The 25934-nt window shown below is 44.7% G+C and overlaps 1 protein-coding gene across 1 annotated transcript; it reads right to left on the bottom strand.

Moving 5' to 3' along the window:
• Positions 1-3085: 3085 nt before the first annotated feature.
• On the bottom strand, positions 3086-25037 carry LOC100272402 (Proline--tRNA ligase cytoplasmic). The gene is made up of 12 exons (NM_001359614.1): positions 24893-25037; positions 24727-24809; positions 24091-24183; positions 23700-23816; positions 19042-19229; positions 17354-17420; positions 16795-16917; positions 16528-16680; positions 13366-13650; positions 3926-4144; positions 3455-3548; positions 3086-3336 (listed from the first exon to the last, which is right to left on the bottom strand). Exons 1-12 carry the CDS (start codon positions 24930-24932, stop codon positions 3272-3274), a joined length of 1527 nt encoding a protein of 508 aa, NP_001346543.1. The 5' UTR covers positions 24933-25037; the 3' UTR covers positions 3086-3271.
• Positions 25038-25934: the final 897 nt, after the last annotated feature.

The following is a 25934-nucleotide window of genomic DNA, read 5'->3' as shown; positions in this document are numbered from 1 at the left end:
GATATGCGTACGCAGAGCCGAGAGCTGCGCAATACACACAGTTCCCACATTCATCGCAACTACATTATGGTGCCCCACCAGCAACACATTATAATCATGCCATACCACCTCATGGACATAGGGCTGAATATTGTTCGACCACAAGAGAGCCTGAGAGGTATAGAGCAGGAGCTGGTGACATTAATAGGACACCTAACACACACCTCAAACACCCCTGGGAGGAAAGCCGACAAAGTGATGTCAGGCAACCTGAGATTTCCACCCACAAAATCAATGGATGGTTGCCAAACATGGCGGGGAGGATCAAAGACGAGGTAGCCGGGATGTTCAGGGACAAACTCGGTGTTAGTATGTCAGGTACAGGGCAATCGTATCGGAAGCCTTATAGCCACCGATTCGACACCGTGCCATATCCACAGGGAACTAGAATACCAGACTTCTCTAAATTTTCTGGTGAAGGTGGGAAAAGCACACACGAACATATTAGCCAATTCATAGCACACTTGGGAGAATTGGCTAATGGAGAAGCCTACCGCGTTCGTTTATTCTCGTTGTCCCTTACTAATACTGCATTCGCATGGTACGCAGCTTTGCCACCAAACTCTATTAACTCTTGGGAATAATTAGAGCGGAAATTTCATGAACACTTCTTCTCAGGAGAACATGAATTAGAATTGGCTGACTTAGCTTCAGTCCGACAGGGGCCTGAAGAATCAGTTAATGACTATATCCGGAGGTTCCGGGACACTAGAAACCGATGCTTTCAGATCTATGTCGCAGAAAAACAACTAACAGGGATCGCTTTCAATGGGTTGCAACCCTACTTAAAAGAAAAATTAGATGGCACCAAATTCTTTTCGCTAGTGCACTTGCACCAGCGAGCTATGACCTGTGAAAGCCGGAGTAAGGAAACATCAAAATCGGCTAGCCATAAGATGCATCTAGTGAGATACGATAATTCGGACGATGAATCCACGGATGTATACACCGCCGAACTGGTTTGGCCAGGACAGGCTAAACCTTCAGCATGTTCTGCTTTACAGTCGACAAGAAAAAGTTAAGTTTACTTTTAATGTTGCCAAATGCGATAAGATATTTGACGAGTTACTAAAAACGACAACATTAAATTAACTCATACTATTCCTCCTCCTGATAAATTAAAAAGGCGTGCTTATTGTAAGTGGCATAATTCTTTTTCTCATGCCACCAATGATTGTAATATTTTTCGTCGACAGATACAATCGGCCATAAATGAGGGCGATTGGCTTTTTAGGAGATGCAAGTAGACACACAACATTTTCCTGTTAATACAATAGAACTCACATACAAAAAGGTCTTGGTTCGGCCCGAAATGGCCGATAAAGTCAAAGGCAAGGGCATCGTCATTGGCGATCCTCGCATGTCAATTTTATCACAAAAGGATATTGCTCGAAAGGCTTCGGACGAGAAGGCTAAAAAGTCCGAAGGTGCCGGGGGCAGGCACAATTAATGAACCAAACACATCAGCCTGGCCCGAGCATCGCAGATGGTCTGGCACCTACGTGCGGACGGTCCACTGCTCAGACAAACGGTCCGACTAACCCACCCGAACAGTCCACCTATGACCGAAAGCGTCAGCCTCTACACGAAGCAAGGAAAGAGACGCAAGGGCAAAGCACATATAGTCGGCTGATCAAAGCCGGCTCTACTTTTGATCAGTTGCTCTCCAAAAATGCTAGCAAAAAGACTGTTCCACGTGATCGGTCAACGAAGAAACCTCGGTCACCTGCTAAAACGAAACGGCCGAACAAAACGGCCCAAAAGGCGACACGACAAGCATCACTTGTTCATCCTATGAGACCAGGGTACTTTCCACCCGTTTATTCATCGTGGGTATATTGTCCTATTCAAATGTGGAATGACACGACGATGAATCCATGGTACATTTATAGTCCCTTTGTCTATCCAGGCTAGGGGGCACCTCCATTCTATTCATTTTGATCCATTGATCAAATGGTCATGGCCGAGAAAGATACAATCCAAAACGGTCTTTATACATTGGTGCTTTATTGAATGATCTCCATATTGAAAAGCCGGTGACTTATATCAGGTTTAGTTCATATGCTTTTGGTTCGTCAACCTTCACCAAATGGCAGGGGCATATGTTGGACACCAAAAAAGCCTAGCGGACGGCCCAGCCCTGAGGCCGAACGATCCGCGGTCCGAACAGTCAGCGGTGGTGGCGCGGACGGTCCGCGCATGGGCAAAGACTGTTAGGGTTCCTAGTTTCTCGCGGGATTTGTTAATTAAAACCGCGGGATTAACTCGGGAAACGGTTTGAAGCGGATCCATACCTCCCCTTTATATAGATGAAGGGCTACGGCCGATTAAACCTCCCAACAATCGATCAAATCAAATCTATTTCTCGTTTTTACCTTATGCATTAGGAGTAGCTCTACTTTAGTATTCCAATCCCCAAATTCTCCGCTTCCCTTCCACTCTACGTCGATTAGAGGAGTCTAAGTCGGCCTGCCGAGCCTAGACAACCCCTAGGATCTCTCCTCCCCGACGGGATCCCTCCCGAGAGCGAGATCCAGACGACGTCGACGACCTTCGCCAACCCTACGCATGCGCAGACCGTCCGGCAGGGAACTCAAGCCCTGCGTCAGGTCGTAGACCGTCCGGCCCCGAGCCGTAGACCGTCCGCCGTGCAAAGAGCACCACCGCCAATTCTTATTAGTGTTTGACCCGAAAAAGGCGTCAACAGTTATACACTCAATTCTGCACCACTATGGCATGCCTAAAGGAATCTTATCACACTTTCACCCATCATTGTCGAGTGGGACCTACACTGGAGACATCGATTGTAATTTGGTAAAACCGTAGGCCATTCCTAATGCAATATTATTACAAAACCAAAAGGTAAAACAGGCTAAACTAGGGACCTAGTGAAATGCGAGCAGGAATTTCATAACAAATTCTACTTTAATAAGAGATAAAGAGATCCAGTTAAATTCCAGTCAGAATTATGTGTTGCAATCAAATATGAAGCGTTTTTTTCTAATTATAACACTGCACGCCAGTAAAAGAATGTACGTATTCTCATCCTTGCAACATTCAAACTCGAATAGCATGGTCCACAGGAAATCGATGGCTTTTGTCAGCAGTGATGACATGAGAACTGCAAGTCGATGTAAAACGCAATGTAAATGGATTTTTGGATTTGTATCCGACACTTCAAAGCTACATAACTCACTAGAACTGAATCCGGAAATAATCCCAGCACAGGCAATCAGTAGCTGCGGCCCCAGAACGACCACTTCTTCGCTGGCTTTCCAGATGCAAAGCACAGGGTACCTGAATTTAGGTTGTACAAGGCAGGTCAGCATGTCAATATTTGAAAATATAATAATGCAACAATTATATCAAAGAAAACCCATAGGTAACTTGCATTCAGGCCCTCATAGAGCCATACCTTCTGGAAGTTCTGGCTGCTCAAATGGAGTACACAATGTTTTTGCAGCTCCAAGTTCCCCTTTTGTCCGAGTTTTTACATTTTTCTCAATTTCCTGTATACGGAAAAGAAATTTACAGACATAGCACGCGTAAGTACAATAGAACTTGTAGGTAAAGAGAGCACCAAGAAAAGCTAGTTCATGATAATCATTGACTGGTAGACTTCCAATTGTTTTTCATCTGCAACATTTTTCGAAATACTTATAAATGTGTGGTAAGCCAAGGACCAAACGTGATGACAATGACACAGACTTTTAAGGAAAAGTTTCCAATTATATTTTATATTATGTACCCTCCACTTTTACAGTCAGAAGTATATGGTGGCAAAAGTGTTGATAACTCTTATTTGTTAATTGTTGCCAAGGTTTTCAAAGAGCGAATCAGGACAGCAGACAAATCTGATAAACAAAAAAATGACAACTTCAAGTACCTCCTCATCACACCATGGAGCCAAGATCAACTTTTTGTTATTCAGAGCAGTTGTGAATTCATCCCAAGTGTTCACGACATGAACACAGGCATCTCTCTTTTCTTGGGCTGTTTTGAACAGATTTTTTTGAATCTCATCCAGTAACACTTTAACCTCTTCAACCAAATTGGTCACAGGGATGTCAACCTTTGCACCGTTGTCCCGGCGGACAACACGCACCTAAAAAACAGGATATAATTTCACTCACTTTTTCACATACTCATGGGAATTGAAGTTCACAAAAATATAGTAAATTGGGCATTGCAGCAAATATAGAATGCAACTCAGCAGCTTTTTTTGCAGAGGCACACAGATTGGACAATTAGTAGCAGGCAAAGTATCAATTGAAAAGGTCAAGCTTCACATGTTTTGAGCAAACAATTATTTGTCAAATGCTATGCAAGATTAATGACTACAAAAGTTGTAACAATGTGTCCATCAATGTTTCAAGGTGTCCGACTACTCACGATTATCAGTCCTACGTACTCGATAAGGCTCCCAGAAGCAATCAGATCAACTAGAAACCTAGTCGTCCGACTAGGGTGGCTGGCGACTATCCCAATGTGATGTCAAAGGCTTTGAGGCCGCCTCTTGAGGTATTTTGGCCTAGGCCCACTAGCGTTCAGAATACTCCTCTCATTGACATACTCCTCTCATTGACTCCTATCTGCCAGTGAAACCGAGCGCCTCCTCTCGTCTCTCCATTGCGTGCTACGCCTGGACCTAGGGAGTAGAGACCGTCAACCACGCCACTTGAACCTGGAGGGAGACAGCTGCCACTTGGACTGCTCCCTAGAGAGGGGTGCCGCAGCCTAGACCTAGAGACCTGAAAGGCCACCGCCACCTGGACCTGGAGAGGTCCACCAGGCTCACCGCCACCTGGACCGACCTAGAGAGGGTTGCCACTGCCTGGACAGCCTGGAGAACGTTCTGCCTGGACAACGCCTGGAGAACGTTCTGCCTGGACAACGCCTGGAGATGAGCTCCTCATATGGTATGGATCTACTCTGCTCTTTGGGTTCTACTGCAGTGTTGTGTAATTGTGTTGACCTGCTGCTGCACCATGCTGTTCTAGCATCTATTACTATTAGTGCTTGACCAGCTGGCCCTCATGGTACTGCATGATGTGGATGTGCAGATGTGGATCGTCAGCAGTGTAATATCGTGCAAGTGTCGATTCCTGAGCCTATAGTGGTGGCACAGCTAATGCCACGACTTCATCAGTTGCATCCTTTAGCACTGCAGATGAGTCTTCCATAGCAGAGACGACCATAGTTGCACTGCTGACAGAAATGGCAAAGATGGCTATGGATCCGGAGAGAAACATTCAATCTTCAGACCCAGGATGGAAGTTTGGATTCTGGCCAAATCCTGCAAAAAGATGGTTCAATGCAATTTTTGCAAGAAGATTGTCCCTGCAAGAATCAAAAGGTTCAAACAACACATTGTTGGGGTTTTGGTGATGTAGACAAAAGTGCCCAAAAACACCTGAGGTAGTTAGGAAACAGATGGCAAGCTACTTGAAGAAGAATGCAAGAAATGTGATAGTGCAACTGGAAAATGAAGAGAAAAGTGAATAAGACGAACAGGGGTAGCAAGAAGGTGCACAAAAGGCAAACCCGGCACCAAGTTCTAGGACAAAAGGAAAGCAAGAAAGAAAGAAAGTTGCTCAAGCTGCTATTAGTTCCTGCATGGTTTCCTGTTTCTACTCCAGTGAAACCACAAACACAGAAGCACACCAAGTCAATTAGTGCCATGCTCTGCAGGACACCGGAAGTAGTTGCGGAAAGGCACAAGTCCAAGACTTCTCAACCAACTTTTAAGCATCTCACAAAAAAAATGAGGCCAAACAAAATGTTGATGACCATGTAGCTGATTTCTTATATGAGAATGGTATATCATTAAGTGTGATTAACTTCGGAAGTTGGGAAATTTTGCTTGAGTCTATTGGACAATACGGACCTGGATATCAGTCACCTTCATACCATGAGGTTAGGGATCCATTGCTTGATAGGGTTGTTAACAGGACAACAAAACTTAGGAAGAAGCATGAGGATGCTTGGAAAGAGTACGGTTTCACACTCATGTCCGATGGGTGGACCAACACAAGCCACCGCCATCTCATCAATTTTCTTGCCAACAGTCCAGCAGGGTCCAGAATACATTGGAGTATACTTCAACTTAAGTGAGGTAAGGATGTGTCTCCCGCCCCTCTGCCCGCCTCCACCCATTCATCCTGGCGCTCAAACCAGCCAGAGCCCCACGCCGACTTCTGCTCCAGGCTCGGCGGCCACAACCCTCCCCTCCCCAGCGTCAGGATCCCCCTCACTCTCTCCACCTTCGTTGCCTGCTGGCCGTTCCAAGGCCCAGCGTTGAAGCGATGGTGGTGGCAACCATGATGGTCGGTTGCCTTCTTATAAGGATGTGCTCGTCTCCTCCTCCTCCACCCCCCTTGCCACTCACCCCGTTTCCGGGGATGACCGGGTGACGGTCGTCAATCGTCGTGCTCGCTGGCGTCGTCCTCGCCCGCTGAAGCCTCCACCCAGGCCCGTCCCTGCCGACCTGCGTGGAAAGTGTTTCAATTGCTTCTCCCCCTCTCATCGCTCGGTGGTGTGTCGTCGTCAGGTGAGGTGCTTCGTCTGTAGGCTGCTGGGGCACCGTGCTCACGTGTGCCCACGCCGGCGGACGACACCTCCCAGACCACGGCGTTCCATTGTGTGGCGCCCTGTCTCCCACGCTCTGCCTCCCATGGATACCCCGGACTGCGCTGCTGGCGATCATACAGGTGGCAGCGGTGCTGGTTCTGGTGGTGGCGCTGGCTCGGGCTCTGGCGGCGGGGGACACAGGCGCACTCGCCGGAGACATAGACGACGAAGGGCCAGCAGTGCGGCTGGTACTGATGGTCGTGGTGACCCTTCGGATGGGCTACCCCAGCCCCCTCCGGAGGACGTTAGCGCCAATTCTGTGCCCCCTTCCCTGCCTCGTCGTTTCATCAAACGCACTAGGTGGATCGCCCAGGCTGAAGATGATCTCCGGCGTGCTCTTCTCATCTCCGTTGTGGGACTAAGGTGTTCTGGCCGCGCTGCGGAAGTCTCTGATGCGCTCACTCTGAGATTTGATCTTGAGGATGATGCGCTCGACCTTCGTATGGTTGCGCCGAATACCTTCATCGCCCTTCTACCCAACGTGGAGCTGGCTGATCGGATGCTCAGTGAGGGTCAGTCCTTCTATGCACCTCCTCTTCGGATGCACTTCAGAAGGTGGTCACGTCAGTTCATGGCCTCCGGTGGAAGGGAGATGCCTATTCTGTTGGATATTGAGCTTCGCGACCTCCCTGTTCACCTCCGGGATATACATTCTGCTGGACAGCTTCTTGTTGGACACTGCCTGGTTCAAGAGCTGATTCTGGTTGCGTGTTTGGTGTGATGATCCGGATAATCTGCCTTCATCTTTGGATCTCCATGTGGAGGAGCCACCTGTTCACGTGGGCGTTGGGCCGACTCCCCCACGCACGGTGACTTATCCTATTTTGATCCTGATTTCCAGACCTAGGAGTTCGTCGGAGGTGTTTCCGCCTCCACCTTCACCGCCACCATCGGACAGTCAGGATGAGGATCGTGGCCGTGATTCCGGGAGTCAGCAGAAGCGTCGTTTCACCTCCCAACCTTCAGCCGATCGTCCATCAGTTCATGCTCGTCTGGGGCCGCGCGTTTAAGTTAATTCGGCGGCAGACCACTTAATGCCGCAAAAAAAGAATGCTTTGGTTCCTGGGCGGGGGAGACCAGATTTATCTACAAGCATAGAAGAGTTCTTGATACAATGAGAGATAAAAATAGGTAGAGATCTTGTTAGGCCAGCTGTGACTCGTTTTGCTACTTCATTTCTCACATTAGCAAATATGCAAAGGCACAAGCAGAGTATAAGAAGTCTTTTTGTTAGAGGTGAGTGGCATCAAAACACCTTGTCTGCCAGTAGTGAAGACCAACAAGTTGAAAGCATTGTCCTTTCTATTCCATTTTGGAGTTTGGACAAAGTTGGAAAAATGCTTACGAACTTCACAACCACTTATTGCTCTTAGGATAGCAGTTGGGGATGAAACACCAGCAGCTCCTAAGATCACAGCAGCCATGGATGTTGCTAAGTGCACCATCAATGATTCTTTGAAAGTCAAAGCACAATTACTTAAGGAGGTCATGGATTGCTATGACAAGAGATGGGATACCCAAGTGGAGCAAAAAGGTATATGGGGCAACCTTGTTCTTGAATCCAGCCAAGTTCTTTTCATAATAGGGTGTCTGGATCCTTTTATTTTAGAGGAATTGGAATTCACTTAATAAATTAACCTATTTAGCTTGGAATTTGACATTCCACCACTTTCCAAAGTTCTAATATAAGCTTATCTCAAATTCATGGGGTGGAGTATGAGAAATGATTTTATGTATTACTAGAATTGGTTTCTACTCTGTAACTTAAAAGACGATCTTCGACTCACTCCTCTATAGTAAAAATGTAGTATATAAATATCTCGAACAACTTGCTAATAATAGTATACTGATATATTTTACATAAAACCGAATTAGTTTAATTGATATATGTCTAAATTACTATTATTAGAATGGAATTGAATTCCAATGATCCAAACGGAGCGTAAGAGAAAATGATAGGAAACAAGCTTCGAGGATAAGGTCCAAGTTTAACGATGTTCCATGGAATATGGTGATTGACGATGATAAGCAAAGTAAGATAAAAACTCTGGTCGGTACGGGAAAGACCGCCCCCATGGTATTATATTAAGAAAAAGCTCAATCGGAGCCCTGACCGAGAAAGGTCACGAAAGCTGCCAATTGGAGCATGTTTTCTCATGTATGTGCATCTTTTTTTTGTTCTTTTTTTTGTGTAGTTGCTGCCCAGTCCACCATTTACACTTGTTGTGCATTGTCCAATCCATCATATAGTGTGTTTTCTTCTTTTTTGTAAAGGTCCACCATTTACACTTGTTGTGCACTGTCTAATCCATCATATTGTGCACTACCACTTCTTACTCGTTTGATCCTTGTTTCAGGTACAAGACCGGCAACTCAGCAAGATTGAGAGTGGGACAGCCCGCAACAACACCTTTATTACCCATCAAAGGTTTGGCCTATCATCAAAATGGATTTTATGTCAGCCTTGAAGAAAGTTTGGCAGGGGGATGCTTCTAGATTATATCTGCTCAACTCAGCCTATGTTACTTTGTTGCCAAAGAAGAGTGAGGCCGTTGAGGTGAAGGATTTCAGGCCAATAAGCCTAATTCACAGTTTTGCAAAAATTGTTACCAAGATTTTGGCTAATAGACTTGCTCCTAAGTTCCCTGACTTGGTCTCTGTGAATCAAAGTGCGTTTGTGAAAGGTAGAAGTATACATGATAATTTTGTCATGGTGCAGCAAACAGCCAAGGCTATTTATGGGCAAAAAATGTCTAGAATCTTATTGAAGTTGGACATTGGAAAGGCTTTTGACTCTGTCTCTTGGACCTTCCTTTTTGAGGTTCTTAGACATTTGGGTTTTGGTCCTCTGTGGTGTGGAATAGTCTCAAGGGTCCTGAGTTCTTCCACTACTAGGGTCTTGGTTAATGGAGAGCCTGGGGATATTATTCATCACAGAAGAGGTCTTAGGCAGGGGGACCCCCTGTCCCCTATGCTCTTTATCATTGTTATGGATGTCCTCAACTCGCTGATACTGAAGGCGCAAGATCTGGGTTTGTTGCAACCTCTTCTAAGGCGCGGTAGGAGCCAACGCATTTCCTTATATGCAGACGATGTGGTGCTGTTTTTAAAGCCTGAAATAGATGAGCTCAATTTGCTGAAGGAAATATTAAGGATTTTTGGGGAAGCTACAGGTCTTGTCACAAATATCAACAAGTGTAGCATCACACCCATACATTGTAATGAGCAGCAAGTTGACATGTCCCAGGAGATTTTCCCTTGTAATGTGCAGCAGTTCCCCTGTAGATATTTGGGACTGCCTCTATCAGTAAAGAAGCTTCCAAAGATTGCTTTTCAAGAACTTATTGACAAGGTGGCTGACAAATTGCCAGGGTGGAAATCTGCCCTGATCACCAATGCTGGAAGACTGACATTGGTTAAGGCTGTCCTCACTGCCATTCCTATATACCATCTTCTTGTCCTTTTATGCCCTAAATGGGTTATCAAAGCCATTGACAAGATTCGCAGGGGTTTCCTCTGGAAGGGCAGAAAAGATATCAAGGGAGGTCATTGTGTTGTTGGATGGACAAGGGTGTGTCGACCACTTAAGTTTGGCGGCTTGGGTATTCACAACCTGGAAATCCTTGGTTGGGCTCTTAATGTGAGATGGCTCTGGCTCAGAAAAACACAGGTAGAGAGACCATGGACTGAGTTCGACATAAAAGTTCATCCAAATGCTGAAGCTCTCTTTCGGGCCTCGGTTCACTCTTCTGTGGGGGATGGTGCCACAACCCTCTTTTGGATGGATAGATGGATTCAAGGACAATCTATTGCATTTTTTGCCCCTTACCTATTCAGTCGTATTCCGAGTAGGGTCAGGACAGGCCGTACGGTGCAGGATGCTCTTGCTGATAATAGTTGGATTCAGGATATCTCTGGGGGTCTGACTGCTGTTGTCATCAGGGAGTTCCTTCTGGTTTGGGATCTAATTCAGGATGTTCATTTACAGATAGGAGTTCATGATGTCCACACTTGAGTGCCTTGCGCTTCTTGCCTTTATTCCTCTAAGACGGCTTATAACAGCTTTTGGAACGGTACAACATCTTTTGAGCCGGCTAAAAGAATTTGGAAGTTGGGCTCCTCCAAAATGTAAATTCTTCATTTGGCTAGCCTCTCTCAACCGGTGTTGGACGGCTGACAGATTGGCCCGGCGAGGTATGGATCATCATGACAAATGCCTCTTTTGCGATCAACATGAAGAAACAGTCCAGCATATTTTGCTCTCTTGTGTGTTCTCTAGAAACATTTGGTGGCAGGTGTGGTGTAAAGTGGGGCTGCAATACCTGGCACCTGGGCCTGAGGACATGATTTTCCAAGATTGGTGGAGCAATGCCGAAGGCCAGGTTTCTAAAGAGAAGAGAAAAGGTTTTAACACGTTGGTAATCCTTGTGGCTTGGTGGTTGTGGAAACATCGAAACACCTATGTCTTCGAGGGAGCTTCCCCGAGCACTAGAGATATCCTGCAGCACATCCAGGAGGATGCTACGCTGTGGGGTATGGCCGGGGCTAGAGGGCTTAGGGGCTTTTGGCCTTAATACTAGGAGGGCCTGCTGTTGTGTCATAGATAAGGGATGAGTGTGTTTCTGTATTTGTGTTTTCGACCTCCGTAAGGAGTCGTTTGTACCCCGGTCTGTTCTCAGACCTATCTCTTTCTTAATATAAATTATACGCAGCTCTCCTGCGTGTTTCGAGAAAAAAATTCAGAAGCACTAGCAATTGACCATCATTCTAAATTGTGTGCTATCTGCTATTATATTGCTATTGTGCTATATAATATACAATTATACACTATATAAGTATACATATACATATGTACATATATCAGCCCTGGAGGAGGTAGGATGATTAACTGCTGACTAGTGGCGACTAGTCACCCTAGTCAACCTCCCGTTTTTTCTCGAACTAGTCAACCTCCCTAAGGTGACTATGGTCGACTAGGTAATTTAAAAACCCGAGCAAGCGCCCTGTACGGCCTCAAGCAAGCGCCGCGGGCATGGTTAGGGCTAGGCAAAAAACCTGAAACCCAAAACCCGAACCCGGAATACCCAAACCCGAAATACCCGAAACCCAAATTTCGTTCAGGAATTTCAGGTAGCAACTTGCAAAACCCGAATTTATTTCGGGTAATTCAGGTATCATAATCGAGTACCCGAAATACTTGAATTACCCGAACTTTCATGTGTCATGTACTCATATCATTCTTAATTATTAATTTGTGCATCTATAATTATGTGTAAGTGTGCATGGCTTGTGATTGTAGATTGCTTGTGTTTTTTATATCCATGTATATCATTATTCAAACTATATTTTTATACTAAATTAATAGGGTGCATGTGTTTTTATGAAGCTGACACAATAGTTTGGGAATACTCGAACCCGAACCCGAAATTCCAGGTACCCGAATTTTCGGGTATTGTAAAACCCATTGTAATTTCGGGTATCGATTCTCAAAACCCGAGGTAGACGTAGAGCAGGAGGTAGACGGTGTCGTCGCCCTCAGGACCTGGGGCCTCTCGACATCACCGCCGAGCGCTGACCTCAGGGTCTCTTCCTCCACCAACGCCAGGACGCCATCGACATCCAGGAGCGGGCTAGCATGTCCGACTGCAAGCCCTCCTCCACACCTGTCGACACTCAAGTGAAGCTCTCTGAGGACGACGGGCCCCCGGTCACCGACACGACGTCCTACCAGAGCCTAACCGACGCGCTCCAGTACCTGACCTTCTCTAGGCCCGACATTGCCTACGTCGTCCAGCAGGTGTGCCTACATATTCACACCATGTGGGAGCCCCATCTCACCGCTCTCAAGCGGATCCTACGCTACCTTCGTGGCTCCCTCGACTACGGCTGTCTACTCCGACCCTCCCCAACGTCTCCCGCTCCAGCCGAGTATCGTGTTGTGGCCAACGGTGTGGCAGAGGCCTCCTGGCTGTGCCAGCTACTCCAGGAGCTCCACAACCCCCTTCAGCGTGTCACCCTCATCTACTGCGACAACATCAGCGCGGTCTACCTCTCCACCAATCTTGTGTAGCATCTGTGCACAAAGCACGTGGAGATCGACCTACACTTACTCCATGAGTGTGTCGCTGTCGGTGACGTTCGGGTTCTCAGCTTCCCCACCACGCTACAATTCGCTGACATGTTCACCAAGGGGTTACTATTGAGTGTATTCATCGATTTTTGATCCAGTCTCAACAGCTGTCAATGTTTTCAAGTCGAACGACTTGCTGGTCGTTCTGGCTGACCGACTTGGGTGATTAACACAATTAGTCGAACGACTTGGGCGATTAATCGCAATTGGTCCAAACCGACTTGGACGATTAATCGCAACTACTCGTGATTAATCAGACGATTTGAAAACATCGACATTTGTACAGGATATAGTTGAGACTGTGAGGGTGTTAGAGTACCCGTTAGGGTTTTAGGGTTAGCCCCTTGTAATTACAGTCTCACCCCTGTGTAATGAACCAGGCCCAACTAACTTGGTCTATTAATACAACACCCAACCCTGAGTTAGGGTTAGGGTTTCCCACAAAAAGAAGTGAGACTAAGAGTGATTCATGTGGCACATTAATTAATATAAAAGATAAGAGTTAACAAAAAAATGTGATCCAATTTAAACATGAATGGTGATTTGCGAGGAAAATACTCAGGTACCTGTTTGTTTGCCAGATCTTTTGGACCAATCTCAATTCTCAATGGAACACCTTTCATTTCCCAGTGGGAATACTTCCAACCTGGAGAGTAATTTTCACGGGTGTCCTGATCCGCTCTAATTCCAGATTGATCGAGTGTGTAAACAGTTGATTCGCAGGCTCCCTTTATGGCAGTTGTGTCAGCATCCTTATAAGGCACTGGAATCACAATTACCTGGATTGGCGCCACCTTTGGTGGTAATACTAAGCCTTTGTCATCACCATGTGTCATCACCATCACTCCAATCTGCAAGGGTGTAGGTTCAATATATTACAAACATAAACATAATTTGTGCATAACACTATGCAACTGGAAATACAACATCAACATCAACATAGCCTTTTAGTCCCAAGCAAGTTGGGGTAGGCTAGAGTTAAAACCCAACAAGTTGCCAAAAAGAGAAAGACAGAGAAAGGGGAGGGGAAAAGCTTTGTTTCAATGCAACATGTGATGTTTTTTAAAAAAATGCATGTCGTCGCTAGAAATTTCAAATTTTCTTTTTGCTTCAATGGGATGGGGATTTTCTCTGGGAGGGAGAGATCAGGGAAGGCAAAAGACCTAGGTTCATATGGGAGAACTTGCAATGACATGTAAAGCTATAATGAGAAGCTGGTTGTACATGATTTAAGCAGATCCATCATCCAAGTAAAGTAAACTACAGAACAAGTGTTCCGCAAAATGGAAGGCAGTATTAGAGATATGTATAGTTTAACACATGTACTGCACAATTCGGTTCATCATCATCGCACGAAGCACATTGACATTGGCATCCACTTTGTTCGTTTGAAGGTGGCTTTTGGGCAGCTCATAGCATTCAGTTCTTCAGTGCATGGATATTATGACTAAGGGATTGCATGTACAGTTGTTCTGTTGTTCAATGGCTTTAGGTCCAATCTCCGCACCCAAAATTCCCTTCCGATATGACTGTGAGGTATTAGACTGTCTCCAGCGGGTAGTGTAAAACAGTGGACACGAAACTATAGATGACACTGTTTAACACTATTTGCAGAGTGAAGTTTGAAATACGGGATAAGATAGGGAAGGGCATAGGGGATCTGTTGGAGATAGCCTTAGAGACATGTATAGCCTAACACATGTATATTATATTACTTGCACTCCAAGTTGTACTAGACTATAGATATGTATTTCCTAATTCTCTACCAGCAGTAAGCCAGGTACTGCCAGGAGCAGAAAATGACAGTGACTACCTTGAACAATTGTCTCAGTGAGAACATAACATTTCAGCAAACATTTTGTTGTTTCGGGCTCTATTTGATGATTATAAGACTCCACGTGCTGGTTCCATGTTTCTATTTGACCATTGAGATTTGAAGAGAACAATATGAAAAAAAATTGCAATGCGACAAAGATTTATAGACCAGCAACCACTGGTTTCTGGCTCCGAGTCCAAGACCATGAAACTTTTAGTGAACTGTTTTCAAAACCTGGTGCAAAGTTAGCCCCAATGAATTGATCTTGGAAATTGATAGCATGGTATATTGAACATGTTCAAACTAAATTTTAAAGTATACACTTGCTCAGTATATTATCAAAGAATATTTAGTATTTCTTAAATATATTTACAGACCTGTTTCTGTTCAAATTCAAACATATCTAGTTTCCATCCCTGTTTTCAAGTCGTCGACTAGTCGTCCAGTCGGTCATAGGAGCTCGACTTGGGGGACCGGCTCGACTTTTCGGGCAAGTCGGGCGACTTGTCAATGACTGGAATTTCTCAGTCGACTAGTCGTCGACTTGTTCTAGCTAGTCAGTCGACTTGTCCCCAATTCAGCCCAAGCAGCCCATTACACAACTTAAACCCTAACCTAACCCTCATCTGCAGCTGCACGCCTCATCTGCAGCCGCCCGCCCCTCAGTCCTCACGTCGCCGGCCGCCCTTCCTCTCAAGCCGCCGGCCGCCCCTCCTCTCACGCAGCCGCACGCCTCATCTGTTCTAGCTAGTCGGCCATCTGCAGTCTGCACGCCGGTGAATCAATCTGCTGGAACCTAGTGACTTGATTTGGGAGATATTTAGGGTATCTAGTATCTATCTAGCTGCAGCAGCAGCTTAGCTATCTAATGGAGCTTATTTCCTTTCAAGTTTGAACTATATTTTCTTGCTATTTGTTTTCCAATTTGAACTATATGGCTGTTATGACTTACGAGTTTATGACTTATCACTTATGTGGCTGATTTGGTTCAGTTTGAGGCTTAAAATGAGGTAAGACTTGCTGTTTATTTCAGTTTCGTTCAATTTCAGGCTTCAAATGAGGTAAAACATCCTCTTTATTCATATATAAATGCTATATTGTCTATATGAAGCCATTATATAGGCAAAACAGCCACTATATTGGCAAGTCGACGACTAGTCGACTGATTTATCGACTAGTCACCAAGTCGGTACCTTGTCGACTCGACTCGACTTATCGACTTGAAAACCTTGATTTCCATGGTTTCACTTGACAATCGTATCATCAAACAACAGTTGCGATCAAGTCAAGGTGGTACTAAGGACCTAATACATCTACAGGTGCAAGTGTATTTGGCACCAGGATCATGTGCAATTGAACATAACCTGGGTGACAATAGGCTCTAAATTTTACACTGTAAGATTTAAGGATCGGATCGAATTAGGATCGGGCTCTATTTCTATTCATTTTTGAACTAAAATTTATTTAGGGCCCTAACATTTTGTGAAGAAACATTTGGATCACGATCCATTACCATCCCTATTTGCAGGTCTAAAGGCTGAGATTGGGTGCTTCAGTCAAATATGTATATTACTTTTTCCCTATATTAAGACTGCTACTAGGCTGTGCAAATGAACCTTTGATTTTGTGTCCTTGTGGCGCTAGTGCAACTACTTAACTCCAAATGAACACTAGTGACTCCACATGGTAACGGTCCATGTATTATGTTATGGTTCACTTTGTTCTCACTACCCAAACCCAAGGGACCTACCAAACATAGGAAGATCCATGCCTAATATAGCTCATGCTAACAGCTAGTGATTGACTACCTATGGACAAAAGTATCAGGTGCAGCCTACAAAATGAAAGCAATCATTCCCATCCCCACATCAATCATGCATGATGCATCTTAAATCAAAGGAGTGAGAAGTACCGAGCGGGTTGTGTAGGCCCAAGAGTTTTGCCAAACCATTTCCCTAACACCTTTCTCATTCTCAAAAGTGATATCAAACATCTTGGCAAAGTTTTGACCAAGACAGTGTGAGGTTGCGCCTTGTATGCCACGACCAGTGTTTGGAATGAAGGCCTGGTAAAACAATATTTAGCAACAAGCATATTACAATAAAATACTGGAATTAATTTCCTTTTTTCATCAGGTTAGTTAAGGAAAGGCTACAATATTTTAGGAATGTATCAATACCTCAACGCTGGTGGTATAAAGGCCACCTGCAAATTTTTCCATCTCACTTTTTCTCCCTTTGGAAACTGGAACTGCTAAAAATTCTTCGTATATCCTTCTGTACAGTTCCAATATTTGGAGAACCTGAGAATATCACCATGGATTAAAATAACTGATCATTCCCATTTTAAATGTTTACAAAATCATATTAGAATATTATTACAGTATTGAACTGTCCCTTTGATACATCATAGAGGCTCAAATTATTTTTGTGCAGAACTACCTAAATAAATACATGAAACTTTAAATTACCCAAATGTGAAACGATGGCACTAGTTGCAATCGGATGTAATATAAAAACTAAATTACTGCTTAAACAAAAGTCTTATCTAATCTAATATACTACATTAGGTCAGTTACGCTTCAGACTATATATATCTTCAAATATTCACAACTTAATTCTGGGAAAACCAACTCAATAGTTTGTGTTATACTCTGCAATGGACTCACCAAAACCACCACAATAATAGTAGTTGACAACAGAACCATATCAAAACTGTGCAAAGGTATGTACTTCTACCTCTTCATCTGCCTCTTCTTTAGTCGCAAAAGCAGTATGCCCCTCTTGCCACAGAAATTCACGGCTCCTGAAGAGAATAACTACAGAATGTTCACAAGGAAAAAACACGCGCACACCAGGGGAGGACTGGGTACAGCCATATGCACATAAACAAAGGATACATTAAATTTATTGTCAAAAACATAACACCCTCGCCCACATTTCAAAATCCAAAATTTGTAACTCTAGAGCGACAATTAGGCTATCCAAAAGTGAGTTTAGTAGTACACAATTAGGCTATGTCATTTCTATAGTTACAGTTTTATAACTGTAAGTTTGAGAAATTCATGGTAAAAATTTAATTTTGAAGACTACTATTGGGGAGATCTCTGGTCGAAGGTCCAAATTGATGAAATACACATTCAGATGGTTTTTCAGGACAAGGATGCCAACCAGGGCCAAAGAAAGATCCCTCTTTAAAGAGCTTCAGAACATACGAACAAGCCAAAGGTGAACAAAGCCGAAGATACAAAAGTCAAAGCTTCGGACCCGACAAAAAGGACCTCAGAGGAGAGGGGATTCAATAAGCACCTATAAGGAGAAAACGGGTGCAACAAGTCTGTGTAGCAAAATAACATTATTGTACTCTCTTTAATGCGAAGAGCAACTACGTAATAGGAAGGGGCAAACGTATAATTTCATAAGATGTACCGAGGCTCGACCCTTAAAATAGATGAACAATGCTACCGCTACAGAGGTCGGCCATTCGCGAACATCTCGCATGTTGCACTCCCGTATCCTTCGAAGATATAATGAAGTCGAAGCTCATACAATAAACATAAGTCTCTGATGATTCATGTGTTCTTTGCCATTGAGTTGTCTGTACTAGAACATATGAGCTTCGGACTAATGATCAGTTATGTGATATTGAATTCCTGATTAAATGACAAACCCATACACATGCTTACGAAGAATAAATTAAAACCTATTCCACACCTTCTTCCCTCTGTAACCTTTGGAGGGAAGGGTCTGACAATTTAATTGTGTTGTCCTGTTGTTGTTCTTTCAAGATTTTGACAGGAACCCCAACAACTACCAAGTGAAAATAGATGTAGGCAGGTATCAAACTTATAATAAGATCACCTCAAATGGTGGGTCTTGTGGATAGTATACAAAAATAGCGCATTCAACATTTTAATTACTCAGGGTGCAGGGCAACAATTTTCAGGACAAGTAGTCAATGCCTTTATTACCAATCTTTCCATTGGACCACTTATTCAAATGTTCTAGAATAAATAACAATGTTTGTAAGAAAGTGCTATTTCATTATCTTATGAGAAGAAATGAAATATGGGGGCTCCTTGATTTTCCAAAATATTGAGAGCTAACAAGTGAGGCAACTGTGGGAAACCCTAACCTTAATCTAGGGTTGGGTGTGTATTATATATAGATCAGTTAGCTGGGCCATGTCCATTACACGGGTATTCAAGTAAATACAAGAGGACCCAAGCCTAACCCTAAACAGAAGAGTCTAACAAGTCTAACAGCAACCATCTGGGCGTGTTCTTGTCATCAACACATTAACATGCAAGCAACGCACTGTACGAATTTGCTAGTTAGACAGTATGGGAGTGTCTTGTAGAACATGAAGTAATAAGGCATGCAGAGAGAATTGCATAACTAAATTTGCTAGCCAAGAAATGAGGTACCTTATGAAAGGAGTTGGATTGCTAAACTCCCATCTAACAACATTACACCATTGATTACACCTCAAGGGTAAGTCTCGGTGGCTTCTTATCCATTTGGAGAAGTATGGATACATGACAGTCTCACTTGTGGGGCGGATTGCAATCGGTGCTTCCAGGTCAGATTTCCCAGATTTAGTAACCCAAGCTACCTGCAAGAAGAATATTACTCTTTTTTGCATAAAGCGAGTAGCAATGGAAGATATTCAATTGACAAACAAATTTCATGAAACTATTGCCTGTCTGCAACTCTGCATCATAGTGTACTAAAAATATATCTTAAAAGTGGTGATCATTACCAGCTGCCAACAAACATGCCACTAGATTATTCAATATCAATGAACCAAACCAAACTCTGGAAAAAGGTGGATAAAATGCACTTGCTAGTGGCAGTACCAATTCACCCCATATCTAGCAATGGAGCTAGTTTACAATACAGAGAAATTGGCATTATTCTTCTACAAAGTAACCATATATATTCATGAGTGTGCTTGATTTGTTTTTTAACATACACTATAAAATATGCCAGTGCTTAAAATCCATAAGTGCCTATAGCACAATAAACATAGCAAAAACAAGAGAACGTTAAAGAAATTATCATTTCAATTACGTTGATTCTACAAAAGAACATATTGTACCTTTCAAGAATTCTTTTACTTTTTGAGACATCAAACCATCAACACTTCTATTCTATGTGCATTCCGAAACACTTTTGTGACTAAAACCAGCACGCTGTAAATCCATTCCTAATAGTCTAAAGCTATGTGCAGTCACCATCTCTCACATGCCTTGTGAGCTTGTGGACACTACCATCAGTAACTCTAGGAGATCCATGGCAGCGCTGAATCCAAACCCTCAAGAGCCAGACCCCACAACTACGCCAATGTCCATGCCTGCCTGCTCCGAATCTTGGCTATCATGTGTATGGTGGTGGACACAGCTCCTAGATAAACTGCCGCCTCCTACCATGTTGTTATCAAGATTGTTTGGAGGTGGATAGCAAAGAACCAGAAATTGTTTGAAATCATAGCCGTCGATGAGAACTATCGTCTTGTGGAATAGACTGGTGGTGGAATCAGTTTTTTTTGCGCAGTTTAATATTATGTATATAGGTGTAGATGCGGCATGTCGGAGGTTGTAACGCCCTGAATTTGAGGGTATAAATTTTCTTCTCCAATATTCACCAAATTCAGGTGTTACTCTCTTTTTCTCTTCCTGTTTCGCTCCTTCCTCCTAGTTTCAAAGCAATATAGAGACTGGTGCCCGTATCGCGTGTAACCAAAACCTAAGTTGATATTGTTGTTGCATCATGCCGGAGCATATTTATTTTGTTTGATGTTGTGCCTAGTCGTGCGTTCGTCTAGTTTTGGTGTTCGACTCGCGGAATGATCTTGATTAGAAGCAGACGGGATCGAGTAGAGGGAAGTCGGCCCGGCCTTGGGCGTGTGGCCCAGGCGCCCCGCCCTTTCCCCCATGCGCGCCCCCTCCCCTCCCCTCCCCCACTCTCTTTCCCGCGAAAAGTAACCTCCCTCCCTCTCTTCCACCTCTCTCCCTGCCCTAGGGTGGATCCCGGTGAGCGGTTGCTGCCGTCCGTCGAGCCCGTGTTGAGTTCCTCTCTCCCCTCTCTCTCCTCCCTCCCCCTGCGCGGCGCCCCCTGGCCGAGCCCCTCCCCCGGTGCGGCGGCCCCTGCCCCAGGCGCGCGCGGGCCCCTGCCCCTGGCGCGCGCGGCACCATGCCCAGGTGTGCGCGGCCCCTGCCCGCAGGCGATCGCGCACCCCCAGCTCTCGGCGCGCGCGGCCCCGGCGCGCTCCGGCCCCGTGCACGCATCCCTGGCGCGCGTCGTCGCGTTTTAAAACTCTGTTGGAGTCGTGTGGTGTTGCGTGCTTCGTCGCGCGACAATTCTTTTTTCCGTTTAAGTCATGTGTTGTGTCGTGCGCTTCGCCACGCGACAATCCGTTCTATTGTTGTTGACTTGTATTAAGTTGTGTTTAATGTTATTTGTGGTGAGTTCCCCCTCTCCTCCCTCCCCCTGCACGGCGCCCCTGGCCGAGCCCCTCCACCCGGCGCGGCGGCCCCTGCCCAGGCGGCGAGAGCGGCCCCTTGCCTCGACGCGGCCCTCGGCCCCCCGGCGCGGCCTGTGGTGTCCCGCGCTTCGCCGCGCGACAATCCCTTTTATTTCCGTTCGAGTAGTGCGTTGTGTCGCGCGCTTCACCACGCGACAATCCTTTAAATTCACCTAGAATTGTGTATATTAATTAAAAGTGCGTAGTGTAACTACGATTAATCAAATATCGAACTAATCAGGACCTAGTGCCAATTTTATTTATGCATTACACGATTGTCAATTAATATGATTATGTTTAGATAAGTATTTTAATCCATAGCTACCTAACGTGATCGCTATGTCTCTCAGCCGCAGCTTCGACCGTTTTAGTTTCTTTCCTCGCATAGTCATAGATGCGAGCCCTGCGCCACGTGTCTGTTTAGTTGTAATATTTTACTATGTGGTGTATTGTTTCTTTCTATGTTAAGATTGTGGAATGTATGTTTAAACTCGTATAGATAACGATCCGTTGGCGGAGTCTGAAGGAGTTGCAGGCGAAGACCCTGAGTAACAGCTGGTTGGTGAAGGAAAGTGTCATCTGGCCTATCTATGTCCTACTCATTCATAATTCACCTCCCCGCATTTACATAATTTATACCTAAGGATTGACTAGTCTTTGTTTATCCTGTCCTTGTTCACCTATTTGGGTTGGATTATTTTTGGATTAGCTCTATGCTAGCGCTTTACTTTAATCAATGAACATGATGAGATTATTTATGATACGATGTTTACTTTTGATTATGATGATGGCATTGTGACATTTAAGGGGACTTGAGCGGTTTTTCGAGTGCCTGTCCGCAAGGACTGGTTCGTTAGATGACCATCCAGAAAAACAGTACAACCATGAGGGTGGTATGGGACACCCTTAGCTAATTAATTAGAGGAACTGAGGTGTAGTTTGCTTCGCCGTCGTGCCATCAATGGGGCTCAGTGTATGCGGCTCGCTCTGTCGAGGGTGGTTTGCCCCTTGGGAAGGAGTGCGGTACATTTAGGAAACCTAACGAATAGCTATAGCCTCAAGAAATCTTTGTAAAGGCTTTGTAGTGAATCCTTGGCCATTCACATCGGGAGTGAATAAGGGTCTTACAAGCCCAGGCTAGAGAGGGAATCACAGCTCGTGGGTAAAATGTGCAACCTCTTCAGAGTGTTATAAAACTGATATATCAGTCGTGCTCACGGTTATAAGCGGCCTTGGGAGCTCCTTTGATGAGATATACTATGATTACAGATGATGATGAGGCTAATTATGGTTTCAATGATTATGATTATGATTATGATTATGGTATTCTTTCCATTTGGAAGGAGTACTTTAATGCTAAGAGCAACTGGCTCTCTACTAGTAATAATTACATGACCAACTAAAAGCAACTGCTTGATCCTAACCCCACATAAAGCTAGTCCAGCTCAGCCAAACGGGACAATTGTTGAGTATGTTGATGTGTACTCACTCTTGCTTTACAAAACCAAACCCCCCCAGGTTGTCCACATTGCAACTACTACTCAGGAGAAGATGAAGTCGTGGTGGAGGATTTCCAGAAGTTCCAAGACTATAATGAGTTCTAGGCGCGGGTTAGCGGCAAGCAGTCGACTACCTGTGAAGGCCGTGTGTTGCTACGTTTCGTTTTCGAACTTTGATTTATGTTTAAGACTATGTGGATATCTCGGGCATCATGATATAATCAAATTAATACTCTTTTATGTTATTATTTTAGCACTGTGTGATGATGTCCAACTATGTAACTGTTGTGTACGTGAATTGCTGATCCTGGCACGTACATGGTTCGCATTCGGTTTGCCTTTTAAAACCGGGTGTGACAGAGGTCAGGTCCTTCTAGAAGGAAAGAAACTCCATTTATTTTAACATATTATTACGTAGGCATAAATATATATACAAATTAACAATCCCAATTAGGCTTCTCCTAAATATAGTGGTACCATAAGGCTATCTCCATCAGCTATCCTATCTCATCTTCTATCCCACCTCCAATTTCAAACTTCACTCTGTAAACAGTGATGTCTACTGTGCAAAACCGTGTTTTGCATAGCCATATGCATGATCTGCTAGCTACAGCCTAAAGGTCACAGGGAGTCCATGAGAATTGTGACCTTATCTTTACATGAGGAAGAGAGTAATAACGAGGTGCTTTTAAATTCTGAGAGATCTTAAATTCTGTTTTTTTTCTCAAAAATTCATGGAAACAGAACAGACGAAAACACATATTATGAGATATTCAGATGCAAACAAAAGAATTCTGCTAGATCTTAAATTCTCGTCTCTCAAAAGAAAAATCATTGAGACCAGATCGCTAAAACAAAGGAAACATGTGTTATATTCAGATGATAATAAAGCAAAAAAAAACAGCTAGTTATGTGTAAGCCCAATTCCATGTAGTTTTCCTTACAGAGCTGCTTCCAAATTTAGTAACTCTTATAGTTGAGCAGACTGGAAGAATTGAATAGATATCCTAACTGTGCAAATCTGGAAACAGATATGTGAAGGGAAGAGTAAAAGGCACACCTCAGGTGCAAAGCCCTCAATGTGGTCCTTTTCCTTCTGTAGAACATTCTCAGTAACAAACAAAGGGAAATAATATGGTTTGAGCTTCAGCTTTTTAATTTCTGCATCAAAGAATTCCTGCACCAAATCACAAAACAGTTATCAAAATTATAGTATTGTCACTGTGCTTCGCAAATATGTATAGAAATAAACACAAAGGTTCCTGATGCTAAACATAGCTTCCTACATAATTCTGAGTCAGAACTTCTGTTTTGTATAAGCTGTGAAAAGTTCTACACCACACCAGACATCAGTCTCCAGATACAAGGGTGGCTATTATTTAGCACTGAGATAATTGCAATTCCAGAATTTGCAACAAAGGACACTTATTGTTTATAGTCCATAAACTTACTTTCAGTAGCTCCCAGATTTCCATCGCCCATGGCCTCAATATATAACAACCAGAAATGTCATAGTACTCAATCATTTCACTGTTAACAACAACCTGTAGGAACAAATAGCAATGTTATGAAATAGTCACATGAAAAGAAAGAGGTACAAAAAGCGATGACCAAATTTCGAGGAAAGATATTTTGTCATGTGTCAAAAGAGCAATAGAAGAATAGCAGTATGAATATGGTGCTTAATGGAATCACTGCACCTGAAACAATATAGAAAGCCAACTAATCCAGTTTCTCACAACTAGGGTGAGTTTGTAATTGTTGTGAGCCTTTGACGAATTTTGTAGCTTTTGCTGTGGGCTCTAAGTAGTTTGGGCAATAATTTAAGTAGGTCTAGAATAGGCAACTATAGTCTAGAAGTATGACAGTGTCTGTTCACAGACCAAATTTCTAAGCTACTGAAACAGTGATTTCTCCTAACCTCTCTTATGCCAATCCTATCAAAACCTACGAATTACATCCCTGCCGTAATGGCATAGAGCACATCCCACCACAGCACCGACATCAACCAAATTGGAACTAAATCAAATGAAGTCTAACAACATTAATCAAATCCGAACTAGTTGCCCTACTAACACTTAACCAACCTCGGAGTACCACTCCCCGAAGTTGTCGTCCTTCTTATAGGCCATCCCGAGCTTCGTCTCCTTCTTCACCTCCTTCTTCTTCCCTGCAATCCGCAACCAAACAAGTTCAGATGCAAACAAGCCCAACGGTGACGGTGGAAGACGACGGGGAAGGAGGTGATCGAACCTCCGCCGCCCTTGGCCGCGCTGCCCTTGTTGGTCGACATGGCTCACAGATTCGGTTCTCGGTCGCGCAGCTCTGCACCGGCCACCGGGGGTCCGAGAGGAGTGAGAGGATGAGGCGGCGCGAGCAAGGCGGGTGTCCCGCTAGGGTTTAGTGGCGGCGGGCGGAAGGGTGTGGGTGGGGTAGAGTAGCGGCCACTCCGAGTCAGAGTAGCGCGCAAGTTGCCAATGGGACAGGAAGGTGTAGGGATGGCAATGGGTCGCGTTTAGATCGGGTATAGTAAATATCTGCTCGCGACAATACTCGTGGGTATTACTCATATTCGTCCGCGACTATACGCGTGGGTAGGAATTTGTACCCGTGCTCGTATCCATCGGGTATCGGGCGGGTATCGGATACCCGCGGGTATAATTACACTTCACACAAATAAAACATAAGGTTGACAAATGACAAGGTAGAACAAAAAACAAGACATAATAAATCTGATTACTGTTACAGAAGCAAGCAATATATGAGTACATATCGTTTACACTTGAACCAGACTTCAAAGTATTCAATTTAACAAAACAGCAAAGGTTTGAGAACCTACCGAATCCACTTGTAGGCGCCATGGATGGTTTGAGAACCTGCCGGATCCACTTGCAGGGCGGCAAGGACTATGTAGATGGAGCCAGGGACGCAGCGCAGCTACGCAGGGGCACTCGCTCCTCGCTAGCGGTGGCGAGTGGCGGCGGAGATGGAGCCACGGACGCAGGGTCGCCGGTCGCAGGCTAGGGGCACTCCACGGCTCCAGGGACGCAGGTCCGCTCGCTAGCGTTGGCGGGTGGAGAATGGAGCCACGCAGGGTCGCAGGCAGGGCGCAGGCGGCACCGGCTCACCGGCACCACGGCAGTCGGACCTGGACGGCAGGGACGTCGGACGGACGCAGGGGCAGGGCGCTCGGTTTCTGTGTTTCTGCCTTTCTGGCGGAGTGGCGGGTGGCGGCTGCTTGTGGCTGGGCGGGCAGGCGGCTGACGGGCTGAGACAGAGAGAGACGTGTGATGGC

This window comes from Zea mays, chromosome 4, assembly GCF_902167145.1.
Source record: "Zea mays cultivar B73 chromosome 4, Zm-B73-REFERENCE-NAM-5.0, whole genome shotgun sequence".
Lineage (NCBI taxonomy): Eukaryota > Viridiplantae > Streptophyta > Magnoliopsida > Poales > Poaceae > Zea > Zea mays.
The sequence above is the reverse complement of the archived record's forward strand: the minus strand, read 5'-3'. Positions and strand labels throughout refer to the sequence as shown.

Coding starts and splice junctions, on each gene's coding strand:
- LOC100272402 (NM_001359614.1), bottom strand. CDS start 24,932: ATGTCGACCAACAAGGGCAGCGCGGCCAAGGGCGGCGGAG. Junction 23,817..24,090: donor AAATCTGGGAGCTACTGAAA/GTAAGTTTATGG, acceptor GATTTGGTGCAG/GAATTCTTTGATGCAGAAAT. Junction 3,549..3,925: donor CTCCATGGTGTGATGAGGAG/GTACTTGAAGTT, acceptor TTCCGTATACAG/GAAATTGAGAAAAATGTAAA.